The sequence below is a fragment of the Lissotriton helveticus genome, chromosome 1_1 (genome assembly GCF_964261635.1).
Source record: "Lissotriton helveticus chromosome 1_1, aLisHel1.1, whole genome shotgun sequence".
Classification (NCBI taxonomy): domain Eukaryota; kingdom Metazoa; phylum Chordata; class Amphibia; order Caudata; family Salamandridae; genus Lissotriton; species Lissotriton helveticus.
Genome location: NC_136057.1, coordinates 1,943,824,206 through 1,943,842,748, shown reverse-complemented (window position 1 = coordinate 1,943,842,748; position 18,543 = coordinate 1,943,824,206). Strand labels below are relative to the sequence as shown.

At 42.5% G+C, this 18,543-nt stretch overlaps 1 protein-coding gene across 1 annotated transcript in view; it reads left to right on the top strand.

Moving 5' to 3' along the window:
* AXDND1 (axonemal dynein light chain domain containing 1) overlaps window positions 1-18,543 on the top strand; it is a 532,992-nt gene that overhangs the window by 305,977 nt on the left and 208,472 nt on the right. The window contains exons 16-17 of the mRNA XM_078643748.1: window positions 1,382-1,616; window positions 14,180-14,393. Of these exons, the coding sequence (XP_078499874.1) occupies window positions 1,382-1,616; window positions 14,180-14,393 (449 nt within the window). The remainder of the gene's footprint in view (window positions 1-1,381; window positions 1,617-14,179; window positions 14,394-18,543) is intronic.

Here is an 18,543-nt window from a genome sequence, read left to right as displayed (position 1 = left end):
GCTGCGCAGTAAGATCAGAGAGAAAGCAGGACAGCACTATAACTATAGAGATATGATTCTGCTGATCTCTTGCAAAGTAGTGGGGCATAATTACACTGCGTTGCGCCACACACTACATTGGAAATTTGTGCGCATCTTCATGTACACACTTTTACACTAGGGTGCAAAGGTGTGTGTGTGTGTGTGATGGGTTTGTTCTGGAAGGGTAACCTGCCAGTACAAAATACTAAGCTCAGGCATACTTTGTACATGTGCTGTACTGTGCACCACAGATGAACAGTTAGAAAAAAAAACTTTTCTGCTTCTTTGAGCTTGCCTCATGGAGGGATATCATTTGGCACAAAGCCGGTCTGCCAATATTAGAAGATGGGGCTTTGCTTCAAACACCATGGGTGCTACAATGGAAACGCTCATGTACCATTCATGGAACGCCCCTTTTACACAATGTAGGGTCGTGTGATTTTCATTACTTCTAGACAACCTTCCAACGCAAAAGAAAAGTTTGTGCTACAAAACAAAGGCAAGATTTACTAACATTTGGCGCAATGCAGCAAGCCAACTTGTTCACTGCATCAAATGGAAAGAGCAGGAATGGGCCATATTTACTAAGATGTGCAGCATTCCTGCTCTCTCTCTCTCTCTCTCTCTGTGCTGGCGTACTGAATGCTGCCTAGTGCCAGCGCAGGCACCCTTGCACAATGGTGCCTGTGGCACAGACAGGATTGTTTTTGTGCAGAAAAGGACAACTTCCTGCACCAAAACAATCCTCAGAGGCATTTTCGTCTTTCTACATGTGCTGCAGAATGCAGCACTCGTAGAAAGAGGAAATAACAAGGAGAAATAAACATATTTCTCCTCCTTACGCCTCTTTTGGGATGGCTTAGCATTTTGACGCATTCCCAGGTTTACTGTTCTTAGTAAATCTGGTTATGCGTGAGAACACCCACACTCTACCCATGAAACACTTTCCAAACTCAGAGTAACGAAAGGCAGAGGCTTGCTCTGCCTTACATTACTCTAGATTTACTAAGCCATGCCGAGCCACGCAAGATGGATTTACGAGGCTTAGTAAATGTGACTTAAGGGTTTGCGTTGCCTTGCGTCACGCGAGGGCAACACAAGCCCTTATTCAATCTGGGCCTAAATAGTTTATCAAGACTTAGCCCTGGTTTAGGTCACTTTTTGTGACTTTGGAAAGCCTTCATAAATCTGCCATCAAGTGTGCTTATGGGGCGAACCCACTAGCTGTGTTCAGTTTAAGATATTACTTGGAACTTATTTTCCACCTAGGCATAGTGCTACCAAAAAACATTTGGTAGTCTTTTCTCTTAATGGTGATGAATCTTGACCCTTCATTAACTATTGAATCGTTTACTTTCAGATGATGAGCGAGGACCTCGATCGATTTGGCGGAGATGTGCTCCTGACCAACCAAGAGAAGTTGAAATTGGCCAAGTCGATCCAGGTGCAGTGGACAAATCTGGGACAAGATGTGCTGCAGCGACACTGCAGCCTGGACGGTGACCTTCCGCCAGAGCACAGGGTTATGGAAGATCTTAATCGCTGCGTCCAGGATCTGTGTGCACAGTATACCTGTCGAGTGGAGGGTGAGAATGGTAAGCACCATAAGAAATATTTCCAATAGTCACTTACTGGATGAGCTATAATAGCACCTGTGACTAGGAATCATTTCACGAGAAGAGCAAATTAATGAATGTAGCGACAAAGTGGATTTAAGGGATTATAAAAGAACCTGTGACAGATGAAAGACATACAAGCGCTGCTGGATCTGAGTGACATGATAGAAGTATGAGCAGTACAACTAGACGGTTTAGAGGCTTAAAATAATGACATGCAGATAAAGAAATGACAGATGGATATGACAAGCATGGGACAGATTATAAGTGAAAATTACTTGGAATTAGATTGATGCTGAATGTGGGGTTGGGAAGGATATACCGATCGAGGTATGAAGGCGAGCCCATATTTGGTATATTCTTTATAAGACTATGAGCAAAAGGGCAACCATTTTAGGAGCATAAGCTGGTTTAAAAACAATTCGGTACAACTGCCCGGTTTATGTTGGGATGGGAATGCCCCATACATGATAAACAGGCATGTTCCCCTGCGCAGATTGCCCGATTGTATGTGAAACTGATATCCTGATTTTTTGTTCTGCCCAAGGAGGATGTGTCGGATATATATGGTAGTAGGAGTCTGTGAGTAGTGAGAGTCGTGGTACTAGGACCAGTGGGATCCATTTCATATATCCCCTGGATTAGCCTAGCACAAGATGGAAGGTGGATCCAGCTATAAGTGTATTTTCTGCATTTCTTTGGATGTAAGGTTTAGATCCAGACACTGAAGTGATTGAGGGTGGAGACAGCCCTACCATTAGAAACACAATGTGTTTCCTGTTAGCAGGGGGCTGCTGATTATTTACTTCTGAGCACTGCCATTTTTTAGATAGTAGGTCTCTTGTAGGTCTGCAGTTTTTCTTGTTCAAGGTGAGGTTGTTTCTAGAAAGGGCCTGCTCTTTTGCCTGTCCCTGATTACTGCGGGAAACATCCATTACAACGCAGTCATACAACGACCTACCTTTACAATGCAACTGCCTTTACATGGCATGCCATTACAGTGCATGCCATTACAACGCATGTCACTACAACGTATGCCATTACAACACATTATAAGGTAAGTAATGGAGTTTTTTTAGTATTAGGGTGGGTATGAGTTTTGGGGTACATGGGAATAATAATGTTTACCCCTACACTATTCAACACTTTCCCTCCCTTCACTGGCTTCCAGTCAGGGAGCACATTTTATTTAAGGTTCTTTGTGTCAGTCATCGTATTCTACAAAGGAAGGGGCCCACCTACCTGCATGATCTACTAACCCCCTATTCACCGACCCGCCAACTAAGATCTGACGGGGCTGTTGAGCATTCCATCTATCAGGAAAGCAAGGATGGGTGGTCGCTCCTTTTGTTTTCTGGCAGCACAGCAGTGGAATAGACTCCCATTGGGGCTCCGGTTGGAGGCTTCAGAGACAATTTTCCGCAAGGAGTTGAAAACTCGCCTTTTCCCCTCTGAGTAGCTGGCTTGTCTAATTTGGTTTTCGACTTTCTCTGTCATGTCCGGCATTATGTGCCTCCAATGTACCGCAGCGCGGGGACACACTAGTCTAGTGTAACCATGCGCTTTATAAATGTGTTTATTATTATTATTATTATTATTATTATCATTATTTTTGCACTCACTGGAGTGGGAATAGTAATTTTTACCCCTACACTATCCAACAAGTACCCTACTGTTGCTCTAAAAGTATTATGCGTTGTAATGGTATGCGTTGTAATGGAATGTTTTGTAATGGTAGTTTTTAAAAATGCGTTGTAATGGCATGCATTGTAAAATCATGCAATGTAATGGTTGTTGTGATGTAAAGACTGTGTTGTAAAAGCATGCATTGTAATTGCATGCGTTGTACCGTCATATATTCATTACTGCTTCGGAAAGGCTGATGACAGAAAGGTGCAAAGTGCTCTTATTTCATTGTGCTTTAGTTGTGGATACTTCTGCTTGGAGCCAACATCATTGCTGCCTGCCATCACCTTGCATAAAGACTGTATTTGAGAGACAGCCAGCAAACTACATTTGAAAGTGAACCAACCCAAACTGGTTCAAGAGCCTTAGACAGTGTATCCACATCCCTAAGTGTCTGCAAGATAGCTAGTCTCTCACAGCTGAGGGAACATCACTTGAATTCTTCACTATATGCTGAAAGAGTTGAGGATCTTTATAGTACCTAGAAGTCTGCCTGCTTGCTAAGAGAGACGAGATTAGTGCCTGCTGGAGAAGAGACTCTCCAGGAGGAGAAACCCAGCTTGTCCCTGTTTGAGCAACACCCAAAGGAAGCTGACTGAGAGGGAATGAGGCAGGGAACAAACCATGTGGTGAGGATCCCCATCCCACGAGAAGAACTCTATTGTGAACAAAACCAAGACATTCAAGAACGAAGCCAGAAGCGACCCATGTTGTGAGATGTACCTCAGCCTCCCAAACGATTTGTGTTTTTTATCTGCTCCAAAACCTTCCACAGGGAATCCAGAAGTGACCCACTTTGTATGGGGTCCCCCCGTCTCCTGAATGATTCCCATTATGACATCGGAGCTGAAGATCTTTCATCGCCCCCGAAATGGAACCACTTATCAGCCCATAGGCCACAACTGTCAAAGACTCTGACCTGCTGTAGACCCAGCCTGGAGGCTGCAACTGCTGTCACCAAGCACCAGTCTGCATCCTGCCATGCAGGCCGTAACTGTCAACGATGAGCACCCATGTTACAGGCCTACCATGATGGTCTCAGCCAGTGTCTTTTGTTGAGAAACAGGCTGCCGTTACATATTCTGCAGCAGCAGGAATGAGCCCACAGAACATGTCCACTGGCACCACCAGGGTGTATCTCCACCAAACAGCTAATAGCAGGCCCTAGCCATGATTGGAACAAGATACTGAAGACCTGATTCACATAGGGCCTCTGTACTTGTGGCAAAGGCCCCACAGTCATGTGGGCGTCACCACACTCAGGACGGAATCTCCGGAATGAGAGTACTCATTGCCGAGATTTCGCCCCGAGTGCGGAGACACCATCACGACTGCGGTGCCTCTGCCACGAGTGCGGAGAATCCCCCATGACTGCGGGGCCTCCGCTCCAAGTGAGGAGGCCCTTTATGAATCAGGCCCTGAGTGTACTTAGAAAGCTGAAATGAAATTATGACTTTTACCTAGGGAACCTCAAGTCAGCAAAAACCATTGAACAGATTTATGCATCCAGAGTGAGCTGCACCTGTGCATATTTAATGCAGATACCCATTCCATACCAGGGACTGTAGATATTAGCAAATTCATAAAGCATGAAGAGGGCACTGAAACGCCTCACTGAGGATAGTAGATGACATAACAGTTTTGTACCTGGAACCTCTATGAACTGTAGCATTTCATCTTGCTGTGAGCTTAAAGTACTTTCATTTAACGAAAAGATAATTACTGAGTTGGACAATATGTTACTGTGTCAGTTGGTTGGCTCTTGAGTTCTGAGCTCTTGCCTCCAAGATACTCCTCTGAGATCCTTTCAAAGTCTTGCCCTCCCTAGCCTAGCGTCCAGCATGGAAAGGATATACTTGGCCCAGTTTGCAAAGCCATAGTAGGACAGACCCTGCAACACTAATGTCAAACAATCTCAACCACCATGTTTCCTGCCCTGTAGCCCCTGTCTGCACAGTAACACTCCTGAACGGGGTCTGACAATGCTAGTTTCCTTTCTTTGCTTTCTAAAGGAATCATGTCCCAAAAAGATCATGGACTCTATTGAGAAGTTAGCAGACACCTTTTTGACGAGCTAGGTAAAAGCCAAAGTTCATGCTTTTGGGAAAACTTTCAAATTGAATTAAAGTACAAAGATAGCAATTAGAGCGGCAAGGGCCCACATAAGGAATAAAATACATAATTTCTTAATCCAGCATGTGCGCAACCAATTTACCTTATGGTCAGTCGTCAAGGAGCCAGATTTGCTGCTAGGAAAGGTGAACTCTTCAAGCAAAGGAAGGCAAATTGGAAAAGATGATTGTTGCTTTCTGAATCTGTGAGTGTTTATTTATTTCCAAGAGTTTGTGCCAGTCTTGACTCTTTCTGTTACCTGTATAATTTAATCCACTAACACCTTCTATTCTGTGGCAAGTGTTGTAGTTTTATTTCCTGGAGAAGATCCGGATTTCCTCAAAGTTCTTGTACTCAAGATCTTCTGGTTCTCCGTGTGTCTATTTCTAGGAACCTGTTGTTGGATAAGGAGTTTTCTAACTAGTATCTTAGTATTTCCAAAGCATAATGAATAGGTGCCCCGTGTGGCGAGGCTTTTCCAAATGTAGGATCACAGGCAAGATACCATTGGTCTGCATAAAGTAACTGTCCTCACCAAGATAGATGCATCCACATTAAGGGATCTAAGGGCCAGATGTAGGTCGGTCAGTAACGGCCGAAAATCGGTATTTTTGGCCGTTACCGACCGGTATTGAAGAATTGGTATGTAGGGGCTTATTTTTACAGAATTGGTAAATTTACCGAGCGGTAAATTTACCGATATTGTAAAATACCGAATCGGTATTTTTTACCGCTTCAGTAAATTTGAGATGTAGGTGGGACTCTTCTGAGTCCCACAAGCCTTACCGAATCGGTATTTTACCATCAAATCCAATTTGATGGTAAAATACCGATTCCGGTGTGCATGCACATGTGTGCATGCACACCTCTGCCATATGACAGGCAGACCTGCCCTTGGGGCATGTATGCCTGCCACATGGCACCCCAGCCTGTTTTGGGGGGGGGCCAGAGGGTGTCAAAGTGACACCCCCTGCACCCTTGTGAAATTCGGTATTTACCGATTCGGTAAATACCGAATCGGTAATGCCCATTCATTCCTATGGGCTTCAAAGCCCATAGGAATGAATGGGCATTACCGATCGGTATTTACCGAATCGGTAAATACCGATTTTTCTCCAATTCGGTATTGCAGCACATCTGGAATACCTACCGATTCTTAATTACCGAATCGGTAAAATTCGGTAATTAAGAATCGGTAAATCAATCCTACCTACATCTGGCCCTAGATTCCTTAACTAAGACACCACCAGGATGTCTCTTTACAGCTTGTTTACTAGCATTCAATCCTTAGTGGAGCCTACCCAGTGCATAATGGCCTCCTCTAAGATCATCCCATTCCTGTCTTATGGGTACTGTTTTCCGCTTTATTGAGAAGTGAATAATGGTGCTGCAGTCTGCCATGACTCTTCTGTATTGGTATTCTAGCCAGCAGTTCTTTTCTCTTATGCCAGTTCTGATTTAACCTTTTTCTACTTCTGATACCTGTTGCTAGAATATTTCTCACAAGGAAGCTTTTCCTTATGATACAATTTGGCACCACATTCCTGATGGTATTCCTATGTTTCTGGTGTCACCACAGGTCAGACACTCTGCCTGCTGAAGGGGGTCTCTTTTACCTCAGGACTTTTGGAAAAGGAGACGGAGAAAGACCATCGACATACAGCCTTTAACAAAGACCAGAGCACATTATTGAATGAGACACCCTACACCCTTGCATAGTGGTACATTTCCATAACACTTTTTGGAGACTTATTGATGATTATTTTTTGTGAATGAGAGGCAACAACAATTTAGTTCCAATTAAAACTGTACAATCAAATTGACGAGGGAAGACTTTTGTAGATATTCTTCTTTTATTTTCAGTCGTGTTATTTGGTATGCACAGAACAGAACCAGCCAACACGTTTCGTCCAAAGGATGGACTTCTTGAGGGCATAGGTATTTGGATAATGTACGTGAATCGTCACGGGTTGGACATTAATGTCATAATAAATAAAGAGTCTTGAAGGACTTGCGCATACTCCCGTGTTGGAGAGTAAGAATATTTAGAGCGAAGAGACCTGTCGGTCGTTGTAGAGTCTGGAAAAACGAGCCATGTCCGGTCGTGATCCTACTGCCTGACAAACCTATGCCCTGAAGAAGCCCATCCTTTGGGCGAAACGCGTTGGCTGGTTCTGTTCTGTGCATACCACTACTAAAAATAAAAGAAGAATATCCACAAAACACTTTCCTCGTCAATTTGATTGTACCGTTTTAATTTGAACTAAATCGTTGTTGCCTCTCATTCACAAAAAATTGTTAGGTTTTCTATGACCTACTAGCAGCAGGTCATTTGAGGTGGGCAACAGACGTGATTAATCTTGGGACTAGTCTAGGTGGTGCTGTCCGCTATAACCCAGCTGCTTGCGGTTTACAAAAAATACTTATTGATGATTGGTTGTGTTATGAGCAGTTAATATGCTGGCTATTAACTAAGGCATGCTAAGCATAAATGAGGTACAAATAACACCAATGTTTGAGAAAGCATCTGCTTTGGTATGTTACAGAGTTTTTAAAAGTCCAATGTCCTATTTTTTGAGGTTTCATTAGAGGTCATGTGTTCTGCTTCTTCCTCTCGTGTGCACATAAACATGAATACTCCAGGTTTAAGTTTGCAGAGTGGCTATATGTTTTACAACTGTGAAAAGAGTCTTTAAGACAAAATTCCTCACCCCACCAAGAGTTGCCTTCTTCATTGTAGGGCTTCTTATTAAAAAAGGCACCTGTAAATGCAATTGAAAACAATTCCTGGGGCAGGGGCCTGGCAGACAAGGCCATGGATTCTGTACCCTCCGAAGACCAGGGAGTGCAAACCTCTGCGGTATTTGTTGGACAGGTTATCCCCTAAAGGGGCATGGCGGGTATTGTGGAAGAGGCTCTTCGCAATAATTAAATAACTAAGAAAAAAACAGAATTCCTTCTTACTACTGATCCACGCACCCTTTACTTCTACTTCCTTCCTAAGATGCATAACCCACAACAGCCACCTCCTGGAAGGCCAATAGTTTTGGGAATAGGATTCTTTTTAAAACCTCGTCCACAATTTACGGATTGGTTTTTGAGGGCTGAATTTATCCAGTTGCCCTCATACCTGAAAGACACTAAGGAGATCCTTGGTCTTTCAGAAGACCTTCATTTTGATCCACTAAACACCTCCTCACCTGACTAAATGTGGAATCATTATACACTAGTATCCCGCAAGAGACACCATTACATACCATTGAAACTATTTTACAGAATACACCACCTACATCAATAACTCCTCCTACTGTCTTCATAGTGAACTGTGCATCACTGGCCATTAAAGAACTGTTAGTTTGCATATCAACTTTACCTGCAAACCATAGGGACTTCAATAGGAAGTATACCCCCAGCATGGCTAACCTGCACATACACCAGTTTAAGATTCATAACATTACACCTGAACACTAATCTGTTTCACCAACAGATACTGATGTGGAAAAAATATATGGATCACATCCTCCCCTAAATGGAAGAGAAGAAAGAGCCAATTCCTGAATTCATATAGTGGATCAATTTCTGTAACACTCAAGTGAAGTTTACTAGCCATCAGAGTAAGAGCAAACTCCTGTTTCTAGACCTACTCATGTACCCAGAACATGGCAGACTGGCGACACAACTATGTAGAAAACCCACCAATAGGAACGTGCTCTTCCTAGACAACAGTATCCATCTGAGGGCACTAAAAGATAATCTTCAAGTAGGCCAGTTCCTTTCTCTTACGTCTTCGGAGATACTACCCCCACCGTAACACATTCACTGCCCAAGCTGAACAACTGAGTGGCAAATTTATAAAATTAGGCTATCCATGAAGACTGATGGATAAAGCGAAAAATGGGCAAAGAAAAACAGAATGGCACTGCTTGAGTCATAAATTAAAAATGAGTCAGACATGCTAGTCAATGTCAACACATTTTTTAGTTCCTTCGAATGATCTCAATAGCGCAATAACGAGAATTGTACACATTTTTAATATGGGCAAAATGAAACTAGACACACCTTTTTGTTTTTAAAAGGCACAAGAATCTCAAGAAACTATTAGTGCATATTGACTGAGGACGAGTACCCAAACTGATGTACAAACTCCATTCTGGCATTTCCCAAGTGTACTGGGTCAGTTTTCATACCCTACATGTGGTGTGTGTAAATTCACCATCCCGTCTAAACAACTAGCTCCGGGACTGACAACCCCCTGGCAGCTAAGAGTATACCTAATTGCAACAGCTGAGGAATAATCCACTGAATCACATGTCCTTGTGGACTTCACAATGTAGGAATGACCACTAGGAAGGTAAAGACTTGGATAATTGAATCTCAGAATACCCTAACTTGCAGACATTCCATCACAACATTGACTCATCATTTTCTGAAAATGTCACATCATGACGATGACAAACATGGGATGATAATAGAGAAACCTCAATTATCATGCTCCCCCACTGATGGACTATGCGTCCTCCTGAAGAAAGAACAATGCTGGATCTTCAGGTTGCGGACATATGTATCAGGACTTAACAATGATATACCATGTACTACACTTTATTGCTCATGAAATGTCTCTTTTTATCCTGAAGTCTGATTTGTGTGCCTTTCCTGTACAATTTGGGTTACTGCTACTTATACAACAAATTAAGACAAACCATAAGCATGAGCTTACCCAGCTAAATGATGACTCCTGGCTCTGGTGACACTATTTCCATTGAATTATGAGGTATTTTGTTGACTGAACTATACGATTTGCCACAACAGGTAAACATTGCCCATATCACAACCATAGGACTGTGAGATGTTCTTTTGACGGAAAACATTTAATATCTTACACAATATATGTAATCCTCTATGGATTTATTACTAGGCCGAAAGGTATATGCAAAGTTAGATTCCATTGGTAAGTTTCCAGTACAAAACTGCGCTTCTCATCTGCAAGAAATGTGTTGTTCCCTAAAGTGAGAAGGGTATCTTGGGGAGGTAGAAGTTTTACTTTTGCCACTGCCAAATTGTGAAATAGTCTTCTCTCGAATAGAAATATTCTTCTCTCGAATAGTAGAATATACAGTCACGTGTACCGTACAACCTGGAATATTCATGTTTATGTGCATATGATAAGAGGACATATTCCTAGCCCTCGCTATTCTCAAGTGTGCTTTTTACTTCTCACTACTCCTCTTCATGTCTCCTAGTGGCCCCTGACTACTAGTTTCTGATTGTGACATCATGTAAACATCCACAGGAGGCTAGTTTGTGATTTAACAACCGCCGTAGGTATGTAGAGATTCGCGAAGTGTGTTGTATGCTTGGCTTTGTCTTTGAGATGGGGTGTGTATGTCAGTGACATCAGCTTTCTAGATGGTACTCTTGCTGTTGTTGTTTGTTGATATGTTGATAAGTTGGGTATATGTGTCTCTCATCATGTTATGATATCAGGTGATGTACAATGTGTTACCATGCATACCTATTCCTACTACTCAGTCTCTGGTAGCATTGACCAAGCCGTCAGTCGTAGCGCCTGTGAATTAATTTTTAGGTAATGCAAGAACATATGATATGGCAACATGATATGGCAACACAGGCTCACATTGTAAAGCTAAGATTTGGTAGCTCTCTGATGGTTACTGATTTTGCTTTTGTGGTGGTACTCCCTTCCTTTTTATTGGTATTGCCGTATAGTTCTTTAGGGAACTGTGCCTATATCAGCTGGTCAAACACTGTCATATTGTTGGTGTAGGGTGGCAGAGAGGGTGTTTGTTAAATGGTGTGTTGTGTTAAATGGTGGTGTCAAGTAATCTTCAGTAAGTGGTAAGTTGATGGTATATGATGTTGCTGATTGTGATATGGTGTTGTCTGTTTTGATGTTATGTGATTTGGTATTCATGAAATGCTACGCATGATACTGCATGATGTATGGAGTTCTGTTGAGTGATGTGCCAGGCTGACAGAATTGGTTTGCTTGCTTTATTGTTGTGGGTGTTATGGGATATTTGGTAGGCTAGTGCTCTGTCTTCATTACATATTTTGGAATTGAGGCTGTGTCTCAAATGTTGTGTTCTGATGCCATGTACAGGGTGACATGAAGTGGAGTTAAATAGAATAGCATGGTGGGATCTAGTGCATATTGTGGAATTGTGTGATGAATTAGTGTGTTTTGGTGTGGTGAGGTTTCCTGTGGAGGGATTTGATGTTATGTGATGTTATGTGGTGTTAGTGCAGTGTGTTGTTCGGTGATATTTATGTGGGTTTGGCAAAGTGTGCTGAGCTGTGTAGTTTGGTTTTGAGCATGATTTTTCTTTATTCAGTGTGTGAATCCCCCTTTTTCTGAGATTGTGTCATATTTCCTGGGATTAGACCCATCTATATATCTGCTTCCATGTTGGTGTTCTTTGTCTAGTGTTTGTGCCTCTATACGTGCCTGTGTTCTCTTCCTATTGTTGGCAGTTTTTCCTTTGCCTGAGTGCTATCCTCTGTTAATGGCTTTCATTCATCATGTTTCTATATCTGCATCTTATGTCTCTATATCTGACCTAAGACCTATTCCTGCTCCCGTTTCTCTATTACTAGGCTGCTTCGATTTTGTGTCTGTGTCTCTGTCACTGTGTCCCATACCTCATGTTTGACTGCCCTGTTCCCTCAGTTTGCATTATTTGTTGTTCCTCCATGGCTGCTTCCCATTTCGATGTTCAATTTATACTGTGTTTGTGCCCAGTTTGTTTCTGTCTGAGTGTATCTTCTTTCACATTTCTCTTAAAAGTGTATTGTTTTCTTTAGCGTTTATGAATGCCCTTCCTTATGTTTGTTTCCTTGTTTCTGTGTCCCCTAATCCTTGTATGAGTTCCCACTGTTTGTACACTCTTGTATTATCATTGTCTGCACAGACCTTGTTTCATTGTCTTATGTCCCTATGTCTATGTCCAACGCCTCTGTGAGTCCTACTCTCATGTTCCCTTGTAAAATTCTCTAGGTTTTCTTGTCTAATATTTGTCACTCCTTCCCTTTGTTTGTGTCCTCTTTTTCCCAGTGTCTGTTTCCCCTCGATTATTCGTTATGACGGCCTAACTCTTTTCTTGCCTGTTGTGGCTGTCCTTAAGTCTGTGACCCATTTATATGTGTTTTCTATTTACCTCTGTGACTTGTACCCCAAGTATCTTGTCTTTTACTTAGATCTGAATCATCACTTTGTTTGTTTGCCTCCTAACACCTGTATGTGCATCTTTTCCTGTGTCTGCATTTCTTTTCCCTGTGTTTGAATCTCTTTGTCTGTGTAGGGAGTTGGTTAACTATTTGGTCTAGCAAGTCACACAGCTATGTTTCAGTGTTCATTATAGTGTCTTTTGACTGTTGGGTTAACAAACTCGATTGTGAATATTTTCCTGAAGATGTGATGGTTCTGTACTATGCAAATGTGGTGTGGGAGCTCATTCAATGGATTTACCTTTTTATCTGATAATTGTTTGCCTCAGTAAAATAACATCACTCCCAGACCCATCTAAAACAAATTTACAAAATTTGAGGAACAAAGCACCTGAAAAACCATGTGGTACCTTTAATCAGATAGTACTTCCTGGAGCGCACCTTCTCAGGATGTTTGGAGAATATCATCCCCGTGTTTGTTTTGCATGATAATCACAAATAATTATTATTTTGGCTCCATGACATACTATAAATGGGACATGAAGAGAGAGTAACAGTAAAGTGGCAAGAAGTAGCCTATAATGTAAAAAGAATTAGTGGAAAGTGACCTGGGTGACTGGAAACTGCCAGTACTTGTGGCCCCAATTAGTCTTCCACTCCCAGGATAAAGGTATGTTTAAGCTATTTCTTCAAATCAATCTTATGAACAACATTGGCTCTTCCAAGATCACAGTATGCAGCCATCAGGAATATTGGAACCTTCTGGGTCAAGCATGTTTCCACTTTTTCAAAGCCAGGCCTTTCCCTCTTATATGACCCAAACCTGTGTCTGGGCACTGAGCATGTGCAAGGATGCTAAGCATAATCCAGCCTGCGTGAACACTTTCATGAGCAAGCTCAATAGAAATGTGTCAGTAAACTCATGATTGCCTTGCCCCTTACTCTAGAAAGCTTTTGCTCTTGCCCACAAACCCACCTCCTCTTTGCAGCAGAACCAGTCCTCTTTTCTATCTTATCCGCATTCATCCTGTACCTGTCTCAGGCCATATTCTCCAGTCTTTTCTACTTTGAATACTGTGTTGGTAGCTGGTCTTCATATGCCTTTTACCAGCCTGTCGAAAACATGTACTAATTCGGTACTTCTCACTAGCTGAACCTAAGGCAATTTACTAACTAGATGTTCCTCTCCCATTCCTTGAAATGTATCTAGCAAGTACATTTGTCCAAGATTACTCTTAGAGTAGGAGGCTTTCACATAGAATGAGACTTCACACAGATTGGGGGAACGAGCGGGAGATGGAGGTAGACACAGGAACAATAAATTGTCCATTAGATGCTGTAGGGTTCCAATGATACAAGGCACCCATTACAGTGGCAGAGTTATAACATGGAAGAAACAATTTACGAAGAATGGAAGGGATATTGAGCAAGGACAGTATATGTATGATGTGAGTTTGTGTGGATGAGGCAGCGTTATGATATGTAGGTAGTGATATTACTCACTGAATGTTGACACTTTAGTAACATAATGCATAGTAATTTTTGTTCTGTCTTTCCAGGGGTTGCCAAAATGTTGACATCATTTGTCAGCAGCTTAGAGACTTGGATTTTCGAACTCCAGGCTATCAGGGGTGGACCACATGGACTGTCAGAATCAGAATGGCAGAAGTTTCATTCTGTGCTTTCAAACTGGATGAAGAAAGTGGATAGAACATTGAAGCTCAGCACATCGCATTCTGAAGAGCAGACCCAACAGGGTACTTCATGTGAACAGTAAGAATCTTTTATCAGAGACACTAAAGCAGACCTCAAAGCAAAAACGTCAATGACATCCCTTCAATCAGAAAAAAACTAGAGACCTAGAGGTACACTGGCCACAACCAAAAGCATTCTTCTAGGCTTAGATGCTCTCCTACAAACAAAACCATCCCACCATAACAAATCCAGCTATGAGATTTATTTTTTAGAAGTTTATAAAGCGCTCAGCTACCCCCAATGGGGGTGTCCCGGCGCTATGACAGGCGGCAGAAGTAGGTACCAAGAAGGGTCTCAGGGCTGGAAAACAGCCTGGTCTTTAGGACGCGTCGGAAGATAGTTTCAGACTCAAATGGGGTGTGATTGAATGGCGATATGGGATTTTTCATATCAGCCGAGCCGCCACTTTTTGAACGATCTGCAGTCGCCTGATCAAATATGCCGGTGCCCCCAGATAAAGACTAGATCCAGCATCGAACAAGAGTGCACCACATGACTTCTTACCATCTCATTTTAAACGTGTAGCAATCCCTCCTTACTCTAACTATCATTGATCCACCTTCTCACATCCATGCACTTCTACATGAGACACTAGCTTGCTCACACACTGTTGTGAGACTGCCATGTAGCTGGGTGATGAACAAATAGGTATTCCGCTTTTTAGACTCATCCAAAGTGAGTGTGGTTGTACAGTCTGGAAAGACTCTAAGAGAATGGGGTCCCTGTTAAATATAAGACTCTAAGCATGTGCGGAATTTAATGGTTCCCTTGTAACAGTTGAAGGGTAGGGTTGGGTGGGGCTTGCCCTGACACCGTGGGAGAAGCTAGGCAGTAAAATGCAGATACGTGGCAACCACTAGTCACCACAATAAACAGTAATATTACCTAAATATATTCTGGATAGTGCATCCTCTTTTCCTTTAACAAGTACCCTAAGTGATTAAGTCCTCAGCATGTAAATCAACGCACAAGAATAACAGCAGCCACCATTACACTTAAGTGTAAAAAATCAATATTTGTCATTCTGTGCATGTATTGTTACTTTCACACATATAGGATCACATAAACAATTTAATTTTAAAACTTTATCAACCTAAAAAATGTACAGTTGTTGTTAATGTAGGCGTTTTGAAAATTATGTTAAACAAATCAAAGTTCCTGCAATGAAAAAAAAAAAATAGTTATACTTTCATCAGTGGAAGTGACAAGTCTTGATTCAAGCAACAGTTCACCAAGTGCCCTCCCAGTGTACGTAACAGTCTTAAAAAGTAGAAAGCAAGTCCAAAAATCACTGCAAATTATTGCTCAGTATAGTATAAAGAATTCAAAATCTTACCCTCTGCATCGATTTTGGACTCATGCACCATGGCTTGGTTTCTCTCTCCAGCAGGCAACTTGCCTGGCTACCCATCAAAAAGAGAACTGCCTTCAAATCCGTTTACCTGGTATTTTCTAGCTTTGCAGTGATCAGCCTTCTTTTGTCGAAAAACAATGTACTTCCAGTTGCAGTCCAGTTGTTTGTAAAAGATCTGGAAATAAACTTCTCATGGTAGTGCCAACCTTTAAGCACTTTCAACAGAGTGACAACTCTTTTTCAGCTTTCACACTTCAGCTTTGAAGTGCCTTCCCCATTGCAATCAGACATTTCAAAACAGCCAGCACCTTCCGCTATGGTCTTAAAAATTCGTATTTTGCTAATAACTGCTTTTGTGTGTGCTGTTGGCAATTTGATCTTCCCAACATGGCAGGCAGCACAAGTTATGGCGTGTTATGTGCGTTGAAAACATTAACTGGCGAATTTCTGTGTTTTTACGTGTTTGATCCAGAGCCATAACTCCGTTTTTAACAGTCTCTTTTTTCACTGTATTTTTTTTAATGATTAATTTATATTTTGTGAAGGCCCTGTGCTCAACCCACCGTAGTCAGCCAAACCCTCCTAGGCATGGCCTTTAGCTGTGTGTAGCAGAGACTTGCCACACAGCCTAGCCTGTGGCCTGGCCCTTTGGCCAGCCTTTCATGTGCAGGCCACCCCCTGCACAAAACCTGTGGTGGGTGACCAACCCCCACTGCACATGGCCATTTGCTGAACAGCATGGGTTGGCAACATGACTTTCGGCCATGTGCGTAATGAATTGGCCAATATAGCCAATGTGCCATGGGTACTCAACACCTACTGCTCACAGCTTTCGGCCCTTTTCGTTCTTAGAATCATGTTTTCCATTCTAGTTGACTCAATAGTTTTCCTCCCATCGTTGGGCACGTCTTACAGCACTCCCCAGGACAGTGGAATTTGTATTTCCGCAGCATAAAACCTGCAAGTCATTACTGACTCCAGAGTTTTAAGATGGCAGGCAAAAAATGTTTAAGACCCTTCTCCCAACATTCACAATTGTTGAAAAATTCAAATGTTGATGGCCATGCCGAGATATACAAAAGTGTTAACACTTCTAAACTTGCTGGGACCTTTCGTAAATGCTAATATCTCAAAAACTAGTGAATGATTGTACGCCAAACCAGCGAAAACACACTTTATGGATAAAGTTCTACTTTCATGCAAAATTTGCCATAAACCCATTTATTTGTTCCTTCTATAGGCTGAAGCAAAATTTCCTTTCAGAGTTAAAAGGGGAAAACCCTTTTTCCCCTACCTCTTCCATGCTTAACTTTGTTCCTCTGAACGAACCAACACAACACATTACATGTCAACCTTTACCTAACTAAGATAGTGGACTATCAAAAATTGTGCTTATCCATCCAAATGTTGTGCAAATCCGTCCACAGGGTGAAAAGTTACAGCCAAATAAAAAAAAATTGGGGACTGCAGGGCCTGCTTCAGGGTATGCTGTCCATAGTTTTAACTATGCACAGCTTATCTGGAGTCACAGAATTGGCTAAAGGTCCGTTATTCAAACAAAAAATTAAGCATCTACACTTGCCTTCCGGCCGCATAGTGGACATATGTTATGGTGTAGGTTAGCTGCATGGTAGGCTGGGTACAGAGTTTGGCAGTAGTTTCTACAACCAACCTTGCTTGACACCATCACAGGCTGTGCAGAGTGGGAGGTTAGTCGCAGTGTACGGTTGGTGCAGACCAGTTACTTCTGGCATGTGCAGAGGATGGTAGGGCGGATGATGCATTTAAATTTAAAAAAATAATTATAAATGTACCTGCTAGTGCGACGTCCTCCTCCATGGTTCTCCGTCCTCAAGGCAGGCAGGCTACAAACTCCCAAACTAATCCTAGCGCTGCTCTCAGCAGCCTGAGAGCAGTGCTCGGATTGGTGGTAGCGGCCTCACTCAGCACTCCACAGCCCTCTGGACGCTTTGGCTTCCTCTTGCCTAGCTGTCTTGAGACAGATGGTTTAGAGATGTTTAAAGTGTGCATGCGTGGCTGGCGGTCGCAAGAAGCCCGACCAAAAAGACATTCACACTTTAAACTTAAAGTTCCCTGGTCTCTCTGCTGCTGCCAGTCAGCAGCAGCCTCGCCCCCGTTGTGACGCTCTGTTCGGGACAGGGTGAAGAAAATTAAAATGGTAATGAATTAACTTCATTACCATTTTATTTTTGTCTCCGAGGGCATTTCAGTGGGGCAACTCTCCTCCGCTTAAACGGAAGAGCCGCCCATGGTGCAGGCCCCTGCCAAAGGCCAAGCCCAGAGGGCAACGCCTGGTGTGCACCGCCAAAAGACATGCTCAGGAGTGGTTGGTCATATGCTAGGTTGTGCCCAGGACCTGGTTGCAGGATAGGCACTGAGTCCAACTTATGCTGACCATAGCTAAAGGCTGTACACAGTGGGGGTTTGCCACATGGTTGGGTGCAGGGATAGGGCTTGGTAACAGGTCAGACTTTGTAGCCAACCCCCATGTAATAGGGGGTGAGCAACCAGGTGTTGCGGCACAGGCCAACCCCTGCTGCAGAAACCAAATGTGAAGAGCAATGTGTATTGGCCACACATTGTGCTGTGCTCATGTTTGATTAGCCACACAGATCATTTGAAATAGTGGAATATAAGAACTTGGGTGATGGATGTAGTATATCCTCAAGTAGTTTAAATATTATCTAAAAAACGTTAAGAATTTCAGAGATTAGCGCATTTAAAAAAAAGAGAATTTCTTAAAAAAACAAAAAACAGATAATTGATGTTACAGTTATAAAACCAAACTAAATA